Source organism: Vulpes lagopus, chromosome 11, assembly GCF_018345385.1.
Source record: "Vulpes lagopus strain Blue_001 chromosome 11, ASM1834538v1, whole genome shotgun sequence".
Classification (NCBI taxonomy): domain Eukaryota; kingdom Metazoa; phylum Chordata; class Mammalia; order Carnivora; family Canidae; genus Vulpes; species Vulpes lagopus.
In genome coordinates, this window is record NC_054834.1 from 93297606 (window position 1) to 93317021 (window position 19416).

The 19416-nt window shown below is 39.1% G+C and overlaps 1 protein-coding gene across 2 annotated transcripts in view; it reads right to left on the bottom strand.

Annotated features, from left to right (window-relative positions):
• The window catches only part of LRP2 (LDL receptor related protein 2), a 197591-nt gene that overhangs the window by 20851 nt on the left and 157324 nt on the right, over positions 1–19416 (bottom strand). For both annotated transcript variants that reach the window (XM_041774050.1, XM_041774051.1), the window contains 10 exons: positions 18453–18698; positions 17622–17744; positions 16503–16622; positions 15102–15218; positions 14295–14411; positions 13297–13434; positions 11487–11609; positions 7694–7822; positions 3051–3182; positions 1797–1928 (listed from right to left, as the gene is read on the bottom strand). In XM_041774050.1, the coding sequence (XP_041629984.1) occupies positions 1797–1928; positions 3051–3182; positions 7694–7822; positions 11487–11609; positions 13297–13434; positions 14295–14411; positions 15102–15218; positions 16503–16622; positions 17622–17744; positions 18453–18698 (1377 nt within the window). The remainder of the gene's footprint in view (positions 1–1796; positions 1929–3050; positions 3183–7693; positions 7823–11486; positions 11610–13296; positions 13435–14294; positions 14412–15101; positions 15219–16502; positions 16623–17621; positions 17745–18452; positions 18699–19416) is intronic.

A 19416-nucleotide genomic window follows, 5' to 3' on the forward strand; every position in this document is an offset into this window, starting at 1 on the left:
TGTTTGCATTCCATCTGAATTCTTTTTTATATAAAGTAGATATAAAATAGCATTTGTTTGGTTTGGTTTTTTATTTAAATTCAATTAATTAACATATAATGCATTATTGGTTTCAGGGGTAGAGATCAGTGATTCGTCAGTCTCCTATAAAATCCAGCACTCATTACATTGCATGCCTTCCTTAATGTCCATCACCCAGTTACCCCATAAGTTTTTATAGGAATCTGACTACCTCTGCTAATTAATAGAACTAACTATCCAACTGGGGTGGAAAATCTGTGACTATGGACATTCTTGTCTCCATTTTCAGGTGGAAAGCTAATATTTCTGTTAGGGATGTTGTTCTTTACTCTTTGTCCTCTGTGGGTAAAGGTTTAAAGCAAGACAAGACTGAGACCCCTAGATAGTGTCCTCTTTTCCACTGATGTTTTTCTTTATTCACTGACAATAAAATAGACAAGATTATAGACAATCTCACAAAAGAAATATATGTACAGTCCTACTAAAAGTTTACCAGGATGTCCTCATTCCTTACTCTTTACGGACAGATTTTATGATTCTTTTAGCAGGTAATCAGGTCCATGACTCAATTCATCTTCCAGCTAATGACAAAAACAGCTTGTTCTTGTTCTTACCCAAAGCAGCTATTTCAATGGTGACTCATCCTGAGGTGCATTGTCTAGAATTTTTAAATTTAATTTACTTTCATAATGTCAATCGAATCTCATTTGAGTAACTTTTGAAAGTTCACTTTATATATTTCCTCTGTCTTGACATTGTATTTTATATGACTATGAGCATTTATTTCAGTCATCTCCTTAGTTAAAGACTTAAATGGTTTTTAATTTGCTGCCTAATTACCAGACCAACTGCTCAAATGCCTTTACCCTAGTTTTCATTTAGTGTCAAAAATGTTTGGGGGGTAAAATATTTAAGTATGCTAATCAGATGCATGCTTTAAAAGCCCAATTTGTATGAAGAAATTGAACAGCCATTTTACCCTTAATTTGCAAAGTAAAATGTTATTTCCTTATCAAATTCTTTAAACTCTAGCACAAATTTCAAATTCAAATCTATAAGACTTGTAAAGACCTATAACCCTTGAGGGGATAAGCTGATTTAGATCAGACCCTTGGAAATTTGAACTATAATACTTCTGCCACACAATCTTTCTCTTTTGTCCTTTCTATCTAGTACTTATTACTGCTTTCTATGAGGCCCGACTCTCAGATACCAGCATTAACCTAAGATGTAGAACTAACAATTGAAGTTATAAATGAGCCAGACTTTATCTGTGATCGGCAGCCCATGAACAGTAAAGAAGATTTATCAACAGAATGGCCTTGATTTGCCCCAAATGAATATGACTGTTTTTTGTGATCCATTTTGAATCACAGTGTCTCAGACCTTGATCTTGTAGTGAGAACTGGAGGGCTTCATTAATCTGTCGACCATCATTGGACAACAAAAGCAAGCTTTTGTTGTCTTAATATTCTGGAAGGCAACATCTTATCCAGCTTTTGAAGTTTTACCAAGGTGGACAAGAGGCTCAGCCCAGAATAATAAATAACACTGACTCCTATTTTAATTCCTATGTATTTGCGTGGGATTGTAGTTATTGTTTTCATCTGGCAGGAGAGAGGAGAGAAGAGGCTGGATGGGCATTGGAAGAGAAGTAGCTGGTGAATTAACAATAAGACTCTGAGAGTGTAAAGTTTATTTTCTGGTATACTGTAATCATCAAAATTTATTTCTCTGAAAGTCAACTGATTAATCCCAACACAAACCCATCATACCATCAGCGGCGCATCGTTTTCCATACTGGTCACTCACAGACCTGAAGCCTTCAGCACAGGAACACTCATAACTTCCTTTGGTGTTTTGGCAGTTCTGGGGACAAACCCCAAACTGCTCACATTCATTGATGTCTGCAGATAAAATAAAAGCAAATATACAACATCTGCTCCCAAACATTCCTTTGAGGCCTCGTTTCTGTTTAAATCCACAGTCATAAGCAATGAAGCCTGAGGAGGCTGCAGATGAAGATAAGCCATGTTGCCATCATTTGTGGAGCACTTATTAAGCTTCAGATATTGTTTCACATGCTTTTCAAGCTTGTGCCTCATTTAATTCTCCAAAATGACTGCAATATGGACAATTCTTAAACCCAAAGTCCCAAAGAGAGTAGGCAATGAAGACAGAGTTCGACTGCAACAGAGTGACTATGTGAAATAGCAGAACAAAATTTCCACTTTTGGAGAGCAGCTGTGTGTTGGTATTGCATGGTACCACCTCCCTTGGCCTAACTAGTTTCAGGAAAGGGACTTGTTCATTTGGTTTCTTCATTGAGTTCTTAAGTTTCAGCTTCCAAAGAACAAAAGAACGGTCTCAATCATCTGAGTATGACATGACACATCATGAGTTAGAAACAGCCAATTTAAATAATGAAAGACACTTAAGATGATACTCATTCCTTACCATCTTGATAAGGTACCTTCCAATTTCATACATTAGATCTCACTTATGTCTAGCATAAGTAGGTGTGTAATAAATATGTGTTGTTGGACTTTGAGGAAGAAAGTAAAACTTGTGTTTATTTATTTTTTTAATTTTGATCTCCCACACTGATAGAATAAGCAGTCATCATTTCTAAAGCCTTAGGAAATCTTACCAATTCCACAGACATTACTAAGAATGAGCTATCTGCCTAACCATCTGCTAGGGACTGGCAAGAGAGCATGGAAAAAAAGTAATTGGCATTCCCAAATGTTGTGGATTTTTTGTTCATGACCCAAGAAATTAATGAGCAAAACCTTAACATTTGTCATCATTGCCTATATACATCATGAAAGTACAGCTTACAGTCTCAATCAGAACTGATCATCACCCTCTAACAGTATAATTATTGGTGCACTTAAGTATTTTAATGAACTAGAACCAAGAGTTTAGTTCTATTAAGGGAATTAAACAGTGGTTAATAAAAGGGAATGAGTGGAGAACCTAAATAGTATGAGGATCTCCTAATGGGAATTGTAGGAAATATACTCTACCGTCACAGGAGTTTCTGTCCAAAATACTGGCTTTGAACCCAGGTCTACAGGAACAGATAAAGCCTCCTTCATTTAACTGCGTACAATTTTGTTCACATAGATTCTCTGCACATGATCTTTCTTTTCCTGTATCTGGAGAAACAATCTTAGCATTACAAATGAAAGACATAAACCTATTTATCCCACCTATCAAACCCACCTGAGATGTATATTACACGACATCTCAAGATAACCTCTTTCCATAAGTCTTTGTAGAGGACCGAAGGCCTTTGTACTCAGATACCTGGTAATGGACTAGATGCCATTTATACAATTGTATATAATGTTAGATCCTTGAGGCAATCTTCCCTATATTCAGCACTGCTAGGCTTCCCAGGGCATCTAATTCCAGAGTCCAGAACCATGAAGTCAGGGGCTCTTTACAACTGAACCATCTGCTCCATAAACATATATATATATATATATTATATATAAAGATATATAATATAAAAATAATACATGTAATATATATCCTATTAGATGTGTAATAAAGGACACTGATACAGTTTAGAGCAACATAACAAATAGGAAATTATAAATTTATAAGAAGACCAGTTGAGATATGTGTATACATATATATCAAGTGTTAGTCAGGGCACAGTAAAATGCATACAGTTATAAATCATACAACTACTCTAAGAACCATGGGTGGCATACATGGAAAGAAATTTTGCAGTAACATGTATGAACCAAGGACTTTAAAAATATTCATACTCTGTTATCCAGTTATTCCATGTTAATAAATTTTCCTTCAAAAAGAAAAAATGTGCAGTATGATTTATATGTAAGGATTATAAATTGTTGATAAAATTTTGAAAACAATTTGAACAATATGGTTTACTCTATTTTATCAAATCTAAGTAAGACACCATTAGACTCTATTGATGCACCATTTTATGTAATGCTAAAATAGAAAAACTGTGGAACTTACACTGTGGCAAATTATCAATTGAAGAATGATCCTTGTTTCAGAGACATTTAAATGTGAAAATAAACATGCATCTTACAATCAATGAATTATGATTATCTACATGAGGGACTGCTAGGCAATCATTCAAATTCATGATTTCAAATGATACTTTTTTTTTTTAAGATTTTATTTATTTACTTATGAGAGACACAGAGAGAGAGAGGCAGACATAGGCAGAGGGAGAAGCAGGCTCCCTTGCAGGGAACCTGATGAGGGACTCCATCCCAGGACCCTGGGATCACAACCTGAGCCAAAGGCAGACACTCAACCACTGAGCCACCCAGGACCTCTCAAATGATACTTTGACATGGAAAATGTCTATAACAAAAACGGAGGATAAGTCTTTTATGCTAAAGATCGAATATATCTTTGAATTTTTTAATATTAAATGATTTTTGCACATCTATGCACAAAAAAGACAACCAAGGTACATCAAACTTAAGACTAGTTCTCTTTTAGTTTATGGGATTCAAGTGATTTTACTTTTAATATTAATATGTTTTCTGGACTTTATAGCTTTCATAATCTAAAAAAAAATTCAACAATAGTTGAATATGAATAGTACGAATAACCTTTGTTATCCCTGCTGTTCTGGGGTCCAGATACTCCAGGGCAGACTTTTAACAGCTCAGATTTCATCCTCATACTTCATTGTTCATAAGTGCCCTGAGTTCTTATCTCTGTCAATATCTGTCAAAGCCATGTTTTAGCCCAGGAGACTGTAGTATCTCCTGGTTCAATTCTTCCGAAGCAAAATAGATTTATATTTATCGGTCTCCTACAGTAGGAAATGAGAGTCCCTTAAGGGTATGATGACCACTTATGTGGTTTAAATATACTAAAAACATTCATTGAGTTTCAAAAAAGAAAAATAACCACAAAATTAGCACAATAGCATTCAGTGAAATGCTGCCCCTGGAGTTTATACTTCAAAGCTATATACATGAAAACCTTAGTTTAGCTCTTAAGAACTACACATTACTAAATAAGTCTATTCAGATTTTTTATTTCTTCCAGGACAGTTTCATTGTTTTCTAAGAATTTGACCATTTCACCTAAGTTGTCCAATTTATTGACAAAGTTTCTCATCGTGTTCCCTTATTATCTTTTAAATTTCTGTAAGGCTGGTAGTGATGTCTCCTTTACAATGTTAATAAATGTGACGTGTTTTTATTAATTTGGATAGTCTTAAACCAGTTACATAATCTCTTTCAGTCTCATGTGTATAATTAGACTCTATAATCTCCTCCTACGTATAAAATCTATAACATGACTAAAAGGTCCAGAAGGTAAACATTTCTGGACCAACTGCTCCCCTGAGTGACTTATACTCTATGAAGCAAGAGTCCTTCAAACAAGAGCAGAAGCCTTATAACATTTTAAGATTCTTCCTCAAGTGAGGAACTTATAACTTCTTTCAGTAATGATCACCATCTTAATCCACAAACAACAGATATATGCAAACATATGACACTCTAAAAATAGTAATGTCTCTCCTTTCCTGATCTTAAAATACTCTTTAAAAGCAAACATATGCCCTGAACACTCAATCCTGTTTAAAATGAAAAGAAGAGAAGGGCAAGAAAAGAAGAGAAAAGAAAAGGCAGTGGATTAGTAGCACCCAAGAACTGGTATTTAACTAATTTGAGAGAGATCAAAAGAGCGCACAAACAGAGCAGAGGGGCAGAAGGAGAGGGAGAAGCAGGCTCCCTTCTTGAAGTAGACTCCCTGCTGAGCAGGAAGACTGATGTGGGACTTGATCCCAAAACCCTGGGACAGGGTAACAATCATAGGATTGTTACAAGGATAAATGACCTGAGCTGAAGGCAGATGTTTAACCAACGGAGCCACCCAAGCACCCAAGAACTGGAATTCTGAATAAGAATTCTATGTCTCAAATTCTTGACCCACAGCAGTAAGACTGATTTGCTATCACATACTCACTTAATACCCAAAAAGAAATGCTCCTTCTGTACCTAAATTAATATCTATGCCATTTATTTTCTTTAAATAAACCCAGCTTTTAATCAAATGTCATTTGAATTAAAAGTACTGTAGCCAATTGTAAGCTTTTTAAATGTCAACTAAAAGAGGAACTAATGTTTGACCCAAGCCCAACTAGAAAATACTCCAAACTCCTGGAACAGTTCACTTATCAGCCTCAGCACCAGAACTCAAATCTAACACCGAGTTTTGCAAACCCTGTCATGTTCATGCTTTTTAAAATATTTAACCAAGTCACATTACTATGTCAAAAATTCTAGGCCCCACTAGGAAAGTGTGTGAAATAAAGGGCAAATCAATGCATTTATGACCAGTTATCTTCCTTTGCAACTCACACAGGAGAAAAGCTGCCAAGAAATCCTTGGAATGTCTCAAGAAAAAAGCAATTAAAGCCCAAGAAGTGGAAAATGTGTGAAGCTAACTAAGATGACTAAGTCATGGGCTCCTAGAGTTTGAAGAACTTTTTTTTTTCCTATGAAGAAACTGAGGCCAGGAGAGGTCAGTTGATGCCCAAAGAGGCACAGCTCATGGCAGAGGAAACTAGAGGCCAGCTCTCCTCATCTGGAGTCACAAGACTATTTAAATTCTGCCTCTGCCACTCTGTATGACCTCAAGCAACTTCCTTAAGTTCTCTGAGATGTATTATACAGATAGACATAATAATAGCAACCCAATGGGGTTTGCTTGAGTGACAAATTAGATAATATATGTGCAAGGATTTCATAAGAGCTCTGAAAGACTAAAAAGGTGTGAATTATTAACATGTCATTCTGACATTTCCATCACAATATTGAACTAGAAGCACCTCTTGATTGTGTTCATCATTCTTTTCCTACACAAAGTCCTCCTTCTGCTTTAAAAATAAAAATAAATGTTTCTCCCGAGGTACCCTGTGACATCCTCATCTTTATTAATTCCCCTTAGAAGCTTTTCCCCTAAGTGCCAAAGGATACTGCATTTGGCTTAAAGTGAAAAAATATACAGACAAAAACAAAATACATAGCTTTAAGATGCTGGGAGGCACCTAGTTAACTGGGAGGAGGTGCTCTGGAGTTAGGTAGATCAGAGTTCAAATCCTTACTCAGCCTCTGGATGGCAAAAAGACATGCAATTTTTTCACACCTGTAGGAGAGTTTCCTTATTAAAAAGAAACTTAGGGGTGCCTGGGTGGTGCAGTCTGACTCTTGGTTTCAGCTCAGGCCATGATCTCAGGATCATAGGATCGAGCCCCATGTCAGGCTCTGCACTTAGCATGGAGTCTGCTTGGGTTACTCTCTTCCTCTCCCTCTGTCCTTCCTTCTCTGTGTGCTCTCTTTCTCTCTCTAATGAATAAGAAATCTTTTATTTTTTATGAATAAGAAATCTTAAAAAAAAATTGAGAGAGAAAATAATACCCAGCTCATAGGATTGTTACAAGGATAAAATGAGATGATCCATGCTCAGCACATATTCAGTGTTTAGCACAATGTCTGGTGTAGAGTAAATGCTCAATAACAGGTAGCTATAGGCTTGACTGCAGTTCAGAGCACAAAGAGAAATACATGGTTATCATCTACTTGATGTTATTGCATGCTTTTATTAGGTACAGCTGAGTTACTACAATGAAATACAAAAATAAATATTTACTTACTGCAACCCGTTTCATCAAAATGGTCACCACAGTCATCGACATCATCACATACAAGATGCTGTGAAATGCAATGTCCATTGCTACACTTAAATTCATTTTCTGTACAAGGTCTAGAAGTCGAAGCTAAACCTGTAATTTAAGAACAAAAGTTAAAGTAAAAGTCAAAACTTTCTTTTCTGTGGAACAAGATGCTTCCCTCTGTGGCAGACGATTAACTGCTCACAAATAAGCTTGTGCTTTTCCACATTTCCCAGTCCCCCTTGCAGTTTTTTTGGGATCATGTGACTAGTTCTGGCGGATGGGTGATGAGTAGGAAGCCATATATGTCGTCTCTGGACTGAAGCAATTGAAGCCCCTGTGTCTCCCTGCTTTGGCAACTTTGGAACCCATGTGTTTCGGGTGGCCTAGTTATAAGATGGAGAGTCTGGGCAACCTGCACTGGCCTTTACCAGGGTGAGAAGTAAGTCTTCACTAGGTTCCACCACTGAGAGTTTGAAATGTGTTGGGAGCAGGGTTAGTATTATAGTTCAGAATAGTATAATAGTATACTATTCATTATACTATACTGAATAATTATTCTGAATAGTATATAGTATATATGTAAGGTACTTCCATAATAAAAACCTAAATTATTTGGCACTGCCTTCACAGTCAGGAGGCAAGCAATGAGGAAAAGCATATTGGAGACAGGAGAGATGGAGACCCATACTATGCAAAGGCAACGCATTAGGTAAAAGTGCCGCTTTGGAAAAATTGGAATGCAGACCACACTTGCTTATTGAACACGTCAATCTAGGGAAAACAGGTGAGAAAACAGAATGTTAGTAGTGTGCACTGCTTCCCATTACCAGAGTTTGGCAAGGTAGTATAAGACAGAGGAAAATTCAGGGTAGAACCAGTTGATTTATAAGCAGAAATGAAATAAAAGAAAGTCCAGAAATTTGATGTGTGGGAGAAGCTGACTGCATTTAGATGCCAAACAGTAAGATTCTATTTCTGAATTTAGAAGGCTTTGAGATACAAATACCCAGTGAAACCTCTGAGTTGGATGAAATGACTACCCATCTATATTTCTAGGTGGCCTGAATGTAACTGATGATTGGTTGAGACAAAGATGCAAGGAAAACAAAGCAAAGAAATAAAGCAGGTTCAAAAATTGTCACAAAAGAAACACTAGGTGAGATTATTGACTTTTAGAACTGACTGGAATCAAATGGATGAAAAGTCTGCTCAATTTCAACAGAAACATATGACCAAATGAGTCAAAATACCGTGACTAGAATTCTAAAAAAGCCTTGGGCCCCCAACCTTTTATAAGCAGGGACTGGTTGAAAGCTGTGCAGCTCTTAAAAAGGGCTTAATTCTCCTGCCCTGTCTTCAGTTGAAGAGTAAAAAAAAGACAAGGAAACACTCCCAAAGGGTGGAGTCAGAGACAAGTAGGGCCAATAGACAGAGTCACTCCTCCGGAATGGAGTCCTGACCTCTTCAGTGAATCTCCTCCACTCCCCACTGTAGTGGTCTTCACAATGTCCGCATAAGGTAACCATATAGTTTACTCTCCACCTTGATTTGCTTTTGAGAGTAAAAGGGCACCGGTAATAATTCCACCAGGGCAACAGGCATAAATCAGGCCTGCCCGACGCCTGTGGCACCTTTGCCCCTTGGTACCTCAGAACTGTTACTGATTGGTGAATTCCATGAGTCTCTAATTCTTTCTTGCCCAATGGGAATCTTTTTTTTTTTTTTAAAGATTTTATTTATTTATTCATGAGAGACACACAGAGAGAAGAAGAGACAGGCAGAGGGAGAAGCAGGCTCCCAGCAAGGGACCCAAATTGGGACTTGATCCCAGACCCCAGGATCACGCCCTGAGCCAAAGGCAGATGCTCAATTGCTGAGCCACCCGGGCATCCTGAAATCTTTATTTCCATTATACTTTCCCCGATCCACCACAATCTACTGGGGGCAGAGGGGCATAAATAAAACTTGTTTATTAGTTTATGTTTCTTCAGACCCAGAGGAACCCAATCTGCAATTGACAGCAGGACTACAGCCTATCATCCAGAGCTCCTGGATTTCAGTTACTGAATGGATCTCAGTCATGTCCCCTATAGACAGGTTCAGGGTGTTCTATGCATGGAAAGAAAATTGTGAACGGATTTTTAGTGACACAAGGGTAATTGTGGTAGAAACCACTGGTATTCATTAAACATCCATGTACTTCTCTACAGTCTCCCCTGCAGTTAGACTGGGGCCATGTGGCCAATTCCAACCAAAGGACCACAAGCACAAGCGAGATCTAGCACTTCCATGCCCAGGAAATTAAGAATCTGTGTGCCTCCTTCTGCCTCAGCAACCTCAAAGACTATGTGTTGCAGTTGGCATCATTATAGGACAAAGGAGAATTGCCTCATCCTCAAACTTTAAATCAACCTCTGCTACCGGGCGCTTGGGTGGCTCAGATGGTTGGGCATCTAACTCTTGGTTTCAGCTAAGGTCATGACCTCAGGGTTGTGAGATCGAGCCCTACATTGGGCTCTGTGCCGAGCACTGTATCTGCTGGGGTTTCTATCTCCCTCTGCCTCTCTCTGCCTCGTGCTCTCTCTCAAATAAATAAATCTTGAAAAAAAAATTCAATCCCTGCTACTTCAAGCCATTTAAATGCTGTGGTTTGTCTGTTGTGAAGGTAAGTAATGATTCCTTTGAGTAGCATCCTACTCTTTGGGAAGAGTAAGTTTACCGCCCCTTTTAGCCACTGTCAGATTTGACCACATGCAATAATTGTCTGGCTCCATAAAAAAATGGCAACAGTAATAAAGGAAATGGAAAGAGAAGGGGAGAAGGGGAAACCTGCTCAAAATTCTAAAAATATTTTATTTCTGGGTTTTCATCCTTTTGTGTTATGCCTCAAGTAAACATACGAACAATGTTATAATCATAGGTTTACCTTGCCCAAAAACCAAAAAAACCTTAAAACAGTCCCTTCTAGTAGGAGAGCTGGTAGTGAGCATTCTAAGGTCACATCAATACAAAGAATGGAAAAGAGAAATATTAGCCATTTGTCTAAATTTTCCCAAATAGTATCCTTTTAGAGAAAAAAGTAATTGGAGTCAAGGGAAATCATTTTCCTCATGACTTTTCTCTAGGTAAATTACCCAAAAAATTAATCAACTCTCCCCTTCAATGGATAGATCTTAAAACATTCTCACAGTGGGAAAGCACAGGTTTTTTTCAATATCTGAAACGTTAAATGCAACCAGTTTGAAACTCCTATCTTAAAATAATCCATTATTTTTCTCTTCTGGGAAATTAATTTCCATGTTAAAGATGCATGTAAGACAAGCTCTGTTAACACCAGCGCTGTCTTATTTAATGTGATCTTTTCAGCTGGGCATTAAGAAGTTCATATGCCTAGATTAACAATTAGTATCTCTAGGCTGAAAAGTGACCAAACCTCGTTTTTGAAAATAAATAAACCATTATTTTGTGAAGCGTGAGGCAACTAGTATTTAGTGTTTGTCCTCAATTTTCTCCAAAAACCCTTTTTGAATACTTAAACAGAGACTAAAAAATTAGGGGACTTGCTCAAATGAAACAGGAATAAGCAGGGGAGAGATGCATTGGAGTTACATTGTGTGTTTATGCGGTCTGTAAACAGTTGTCAACAGAGATCTGCCATCATAGATACAGTTCAAGCCTCTACAGAAAAAACTGAAATCCCAGAGGTACATTTTGCAAGCTGCAGACAACTCTGGGGGCCCTTAGTTTTTCTTTCTTTTGCACTTTTGCTTACACTGCTCCTCTCTCTCATCGCTCCCATCTCCACAGTCATCCACATGGTTGCACAGCTCATGCTTATAAATACAGCGATTATTGTCACATCGGAACCGGTTTGGAGACTCACAGGACACATCCACTGAAAGTAAAGATGGAAAAACAAAAGTACAAGTTAAGAGTAGAACATAAGGTATCTAAAATGCTCCCATGCCAGCATTAGGTTGGCTCCATTCATCCATTCATATGTTCATTCAATTAACCAATCGACAAATACATCCTGAGTATCAAGCACACACCACAGCACTGTGCTAGGAACCAGTACAATGCAGAACAAGAAAGGCATAGTCCTTGTCCTCATAGAACTTTCATTTTATCAGAGAAACAGACTCTGCAAATTAACTGTTCAATGGCAACTGTGAAAAGAGCCACAAACTGGACCTGCTGTAATAGCATCCACTGGGGAGACCGGATATAGATCAAGGGGAGGAGGATCAGAAAAGGCTTCACTTGGGAAGTGAGTCAGGAAGGAGCATAGCAGGTTTTGGACCTGAATCAAAGTCTCTGTAGCCAGAACATGGAATGAGAGGGACGATGACAAGCTATGAGACTGACGAGGCTGGCAGGACCAAACATGAACTCTTATCCTACTAGTAAGGAGGCCACTGTTTGCTCCTCTGACCCTCCAAAGTATGAAGTTTCACACCATGACAGACTTTCCTTCCCGAATTCCCTCACCTCTTATGTTTTTTTTTTTTTTAATTTTTTATTTATTTATGATAGTCACAGAGAGAGAGAGAGAGAGAGGCAGAGACACAGGCGGAGGGAGAAGCAGGCTCCATGCACCGGGAGCCTGATGTGGGATTCGATCCCGGGTCTCCAGGATCGCGCCCTGGGCCAAAGGCAGGCGCCAAACCGCTGCGCCACCCAGGGATCCACCTCTTATGTTTAAAGTCACTATTTCACAATCAAACCCTGACTCATCTTGTCGTCCAGAGATAAACTTCTAGCTGATGCTTCTGCACCTATGAGGCACCTAAAGGTAGAACCCAGGTCCCTTACTTGTTTGGTACCAGGGCACAGCCCTCTGTGCACATACCAGGAATTGCATGAACTCGACACACATGTGTGTTCTTCCACATGGAAAAGTTTGGCTGCTTGATTTTCCTTCTGCTTTTGCACCATACACAGGAGCAAAAGGAGAAACTTGTGATAAGGTCAGTCAAGGGGAAAAAGTCAGATCCAAGAGCTGATTCTTAGAAGTATTGTTAATAGAACTGTTGCAAGAATACTTTTCTGTGAAAGATGTGCAACATTATAAACCAGTGCTGGTCACTTTTCATTGTGGCTGTGTCTCTGCCTCTCCACTTTTCAATGTGGCTGTAGGCACTTTATCCCAAAGAGGGAGCAACTTCCTAAGGACTTCTCTGAACGTTATACAGGCTTAAGATATCTTTCAAGACCCGTCAAGCAAAGCAAAACATGGTTAGTTCCTACCAAAAAAAGAAATGGCACGAAAAATGTGGAGACACCACTGTGAAAATATAATGTACCCTAATTAATGTTATCTGTAGAGAAGGAAATACTGACACAGGATTTTTGTCAAATCCTTGGGCTAAAAATGAACAGGGAGGAATGTTTACCTAACATCCCATGTTCCAAATAGCAAACTGGGGAAGAAGACCAAGTAAAATCACACTGATGATGCTCATACATCCAGTATTCAGAAATTGTCCAACTGCCCTCTGGCATCACATGCTCCATACAAGAAATGTTGAGATTTCGCCAGATGATACCACTCCCATACCCGCCCTTTGTCTCCCTCTTACAGCACAGGTGAAGTTCTTCATCAGAACCGTCGCCACAGTCATCATCACCATCACATTTCCAAGATGACCTGACACAAACGTGATTTTTACATTCGAACATAGTAGCTGAGCAATATGCACCATTGGGGAAGCGAGTGGCTGTTGGTGGAGAGAAAGCATATTCAAATTATTAAAAAAAGCTACTTGTTCTGGAAAGTTAGCCTGCTATTTGTCCATTAGCTCTTTCCATTCTAGCCTGCCCTTCCTTATTCAAGATGTACGGTTGCCTTACACTGTCTGAAATTATGATGGAATACTTCTTAACAACAGTTATCCAATCCCAGTTTTCAAAGACATCAGTCATTCCATAGATAGTGCTGGACTTTCTCTTTTTAGGAAAGGGCACTCTTCAGCTGTGTCAGCACTGGCTTTACCCACCATCCATTTATATAGTTTCTTCGAAAATAGGTTTTAAGATGTGGCAACCACATCATTAATAACATCCATCATAGATAATAACAGTTAATATTTATTTATTTATTTAGTGATTCATAAACACTAAAATGTGAATGATCATATTGACCTTCATTTTTAAACTTTTTTAAATGCCATCACACAATTTGGAAAAATGTTAATGCTATAAACTCAGTATGTTCTAATACCCATTCCAAGTTCTTGATACCCCTTTATACATTGCTCGAATATACTTGTTACCTGCGGGGTTTTTTTTCAATGAATGATTTGTATGACAGGCAATAATATGTAAGTATTTTTGTTAGCACAGATATTTAATATATTCTCTCCTTAAAATATTGAGAATGAAATGCACTTGAATGACTGAGGAACTCTCTGGGTGTGGCAACTCAGACCCAGGGGAACTGATAATTACCAATGAACACTACGTGGAAAATCCCTAGAGCCTTTTCATCTAAAAGGTGGTGGCTGATGGAGAGGTGGGGTCTAAAAGGCCATGTCCACATATTTCAGATAAACAGTACCATGGGTGCCTATAAACTTACGACAGGTGGCTTCATCGGAGGCGTCCAGACAGTCAGCAGTTCCATCACATTTCACTTGCTCAGACACACAGTGTCCACTCTGACACTGAAAATATCCAGGTTGGCAGGTCTTCATCTCTGAAGAGAAAATACTGTCATTCCAGCAGACCTTCTCATTCTCAGGCCCATGAAATATAGTAAATACTTCATCACATTCTTATCCACATCCTGTGACTGGCTTACCATAAATGCACAACTTGTGGTTAGCAAATGAGTAAAGTTCCCCCATTCAACATATGGAGATGGAAGTACTTATCTCTCCTCTATTAAATAATCTCCAGCTTTTTCTCAGAAATCTGGATTTCCAGACCCAACCCTTCATGAGTAAAGAGCTATAAAAATCACGTGGGGTTTTTGATTTCTATTCTAATGCCCTGACCTCTACACCAGGGAGTCATGGTGATATATCCCTCAGGGCCACTTTCTGGGGAACAGTAGGAAAAATGAATGTTTTTGTTGTTGTTGCTTATAAGGACAACACAGATTAAAGTCTGCTCCTAAGAAATATTTAAGTTAAAATGAGATTTTTAAAAATCTCTTGCCATTTTCTTCTATTATTAATCAAGACAGCTATAAGTTAAGAATAAAGCATAGAAAATACAGAGCAGAGGGTACTGTGTCATGCTAAGGTTTATATATTACATAAATGACACAGAAATTGTTTTACTCTTAAAAAAAAAAAAGAATATGAAGTCCTTTCTCCCGTCAAATACGCTGACACTAGTACTACACCCCACGCTAAGCCTCTAAAGGAGTTCTGACAGTTACCACAGTCCCGCTCATCTGAGTTGTCGCCACAGTCGTTGGTATGGTCACAGACCCATCGAGAGGGAATGCAGCTTTGATCATCACATCGAAACTCACTTTCTGAGCACTCCCGGGGGACTGCAAAGGAAAGCCACACAGCCATCAGGGGGAACGAGGAATCAGACACAGGAGACAGACTTGTGAGTTGGCCTGAGTACCCTCAGGGTGCCATGCACTCCTGTGTCCCAAGTCCTAGCAATTTGCTTAGGTGGGCAGACCGCCTGTCCTTCAAAACTAGATCTTCTACCTCAATGTTAACAATGTAATAAATGGCCTTTATTACGAGTTTTGTCCAGAGGTGATTTAATCTTAACATGATTGCTGATTTCATGATAGACTAGATAACCTTCTATAGGATTAAACATGAACTTTATCAAATCTAAAATTCCACTGGATCACACTTTTGTGTTGTGCCAATTGATATTTGCAGGTGTAATCAGCATCCTGAGTCTCTCAATTGCATATGGAAAACGGCAATCACTTCTTACTCCTAAAAAGTGACTAAAGTTAGATTGTGTTCCATATTACAAGGCACCTGGCTGGCCCAGGTGGTACAGCATGAAACTCTTGATCTTGGGGTTGTGAGCTCAAGCTTCACAATGGGTGTGGAGCCTACTTAAAAGAAGAATGTATTCCATATTAGTCTATCAAAAATTGACATATATCAAAAATCAATGACATATGTTCAGGGCAGGGTCTCATTAAAGTTGCTTTCAAAATACATCCAGTTATTCAGAATGGAGTATCCAGTTTGATGTGATCCAAAACTTTGGTTTCCTTTCCTTGACCTCGCTGTCCAATTCCTTGTAGTTGGCACCTTCACCTTCACTGGGAGAGAGGAACTAAAACCTGACTTGTCATTTAACCACTAGCCCTCCTAAAATAGTCAGCTATTCCAGAGGGAGACGACAATCCTAAATAACAAGATCTCTTTCCTCGGCTATTTTGGGGCAAGCACCTAAGAAGCAAGGTCTTTGGGTTAGCACCTTTCCCTCCTCAACTTCTCTTGGTACTAATTTTTTCTTTCTATTCTTTATCTTCTTATATTTGTCCTCTATTACAAGTCACCTCACATCCTTTTTAGAAAAAAAAAAAGTTAAATATAAACAAATGCGATAAACCAAACATATTCTTGGGTAAACATCCGTCTCCCAAAACTTCATTATAAGCATCTTAAAGGGAGATGCTTCTGCTTTAATCAAAGAAAAGATAGAAATGTGCCCGTCAGCAGAATGCAAGAGTGACCAGGTCCTTGTAATCCTACCCCTGGAGGATGAATGGCACAGACAACTGAATTTTGCACAAATAACAGACATCACAGGTCTGGTAACATGTTAAAGTGGTAGAACCCTGAACACTCACCACAGTTTTCTTCATCCGAGTGATCTCCACAGTCATTGTGCCCATCACACCTCCAGCGAAGAGGGATGCACCGGTGATTATTACAGCGAAATTCCCCTGAAGGTTTGCATGTCCTCTCCTCTACAAAGCACAGTCATTGCAAAGACTTCAGAAGCCAGAGGTCAAGAAATGCCAGGGTAGCGCTGGCTTTCTCGTGAGACAATTTGAGAATTATGCTACCATATTCTCAAAGCTCCCAGAGAGAGGAATGTCAGGAGCATTTGCTGTCAATCTTCCTCTGTTGGCTAACCTGAGTCTATTCTACTTAAACCTTAAACTGCTTTAAACTAGATTCATTCTTTTTTTGTAGAAACTGCTCAAAAAATGAATTGACACCTGGCTTCTAATTTGCAACAGAGACCTGGAAAGGAAGATTAAGTGATGCCAACAGCAAATAGAACATTTCCATCCCGTTACCTTTAGCTAATTAAATTCAGTTTTACTAAATTCAGTGTTAACATAATCCATTATCATCCTTACTCTCTTCCAACTAAACTTAACACATACACTCACAGACCTTCGGGTTTCAAGTTAAAATATATGGCTAATCCTGACAGATTCTATTAATTCATTTAGCCTTTTGTCCCTAAGTTATTTGTATGTTGCCAAAGTAACTTACAGCTTTCTAATAGATGATATGGACAGAGGGACATTCAGAATATGAAAATCTCCAAATACAAAAGATTCTGATTTTGAATTATTCTTTTGAGACATAGATATCAAATCTTTTCTCTGCCCCCTTCCATCAATTTCAATCTATAAAATTTGAGAATTTAAACTTGTCAAGTGGGAATAAGGATTCTACATTTAGGAGAAATTTATTGAGTTCCTAATACCTTAATAACATCTTCCTCAATGACAACATCCTTTGGGAGGGGATTTCATTTAGATTATATAAATTAAACTCCCCCAATAGTCCTCTAAATGCTACAAAAATGTAACACGTTACTAGAAAAATCAATAGTTGATGCTTTTTCAGAGGTCAGCAGAAGGAGAACATGGGAAACACTCTCATCTCCTAGATGGCACCTGCACTTCTGTGTCCTTGCCCCTGCCCCACTCCCCTGCAGCCTTTCCTACCACAGCCTTGCTCATCACTGTTGTCTCTGCAGTCATCAAAACCATTGCACACAGACCACTGTGGGATACAGCGGTAGTTCGTCCTACAGCTGAATTCTGTATGGTTGTCACAGCGGTGGCTCACTGGAAAGAGAGGAAAAAGCAAAGTCAGAACTGAATTCTCAGTCCAAAAGACATCTTCCCATTGTTGTATTAAGGACATGGTGCTCAAGAGTAACAATTATCACCAATTATCACCATGTTACCAACTGGATTGATTCTGGCAACATGGGTCTGTTTAAAGTCTGATCTATTTACCAAGAGCAGAGAATCTTGTTTCCACCCTATTCAGTATTATCCATTTGTGTTATAGGATGATCACGGTGGGGGATGGGGTAGGGGAGGAGGAGGACTGGGCTCGAACCAAAAAATACCTGGGTATCAGCTCTACCTCTAAATAGAAATGTGACCAACTACTTAATGTAAGCCTTGGTTTTTTTAATCTGGAAAATGGGAATTGGTAGCATGGGTAGTAGGGACTGCCCAGTGATTCCCTGAGGCTCAAATGAGAAAGTGTGAGCCATACAAAATACAAGTTCTTGTTATCATGTATTTTTGAGAGTTGGATATCCAGGGTATTGCGAGGAGGAATCAGCTCCTTTTGAAACAGGGTTGGGTTGAATCTGCAAACCTACACAGCTATTGCTTTGTTTTGTAGTGCCAGACTTAGCAGGGAGAGCCGAGAGGCAGTGTGCCATGGGACTGAAGCAGGGGCTTCCATGTCCTCTCTCAACCCACATAGGTTCTCCCTGTTGCCTTCTGCTCCTGCACGTCCCTCCCATAGGAACTTACTGCATTCGGGCATGGGCTCATCTGAGTAGTCTCCACAGTCATTGTCCACATCACACTTCCAGTCCTGAGGGATGCAGTGGTTATTGGCACACTTAAAATAGCCCGGCTGGCAGATCCTGCTGGCACAGTTGTAAACATCTTCGTCTGAGTTATCACCGCAGTCGTTCTCTGAGTCACACCGCCAGGCTTCAGGGATGCAACGTTTGTTGGCACACTGCCATTCATTGGACTCGCAGCGGTGATGCTCTGCAAATAGGGGCATTTGGTTGCAAGGTGTTAGGGACAGAAGCTCCTAACACACTCTGATGGATCTTGGAGAGCCTGATCATAATTCCCTTTTAGAGGACTTATGTCCTACTGCACTTACTATCAACCAGTACAACTACATGGTCAGTTATTCTTTTGACTATTATTGTCTCCTAAATTCTTAAATATCTTTTTCTTGCAGGCAGAATTGGGAGTTAAAGACTGACTCACGGATGGCTTACTAAATTCACCTTCTCCTGTCCCTATTCTCCCAATGGACAATGTTTTTCAAACTTTGTGTTTGTTGTTATTAATGTGTTGTTTTTTTTTTTTAATTTTTATTTACTTATGATAGTCACAGAGAGAGAGAGAGAGGCAGAGACACAGGCAGAGGGAGAAGCAGGCTCCATGCACCGGGAGCCCGATGTGGGATTCGATCCCAGGTCTCCAGGATCGCTCCCTGGGCCAAAGGCAAGCGCCAAACCGCTGCGCCACCCAGGGATCCCTAATGTGTTGTTTTTGAGTTTAGAGGGTTTTTTCTTGGCTTTTTAAAAATGAAAACACAAATAAATATCACCCATGAGAATTCTTAAAATGAGAGTAGGAAGCCCTCGTTTAGCCCTCAAAGAAGGCTATGTGTAGCACATGGTAAAGAATCACCAACACAGACCTTCTACCTCAACCATTTGACTCGTAGAGACCTTAGTATATCTTAAGA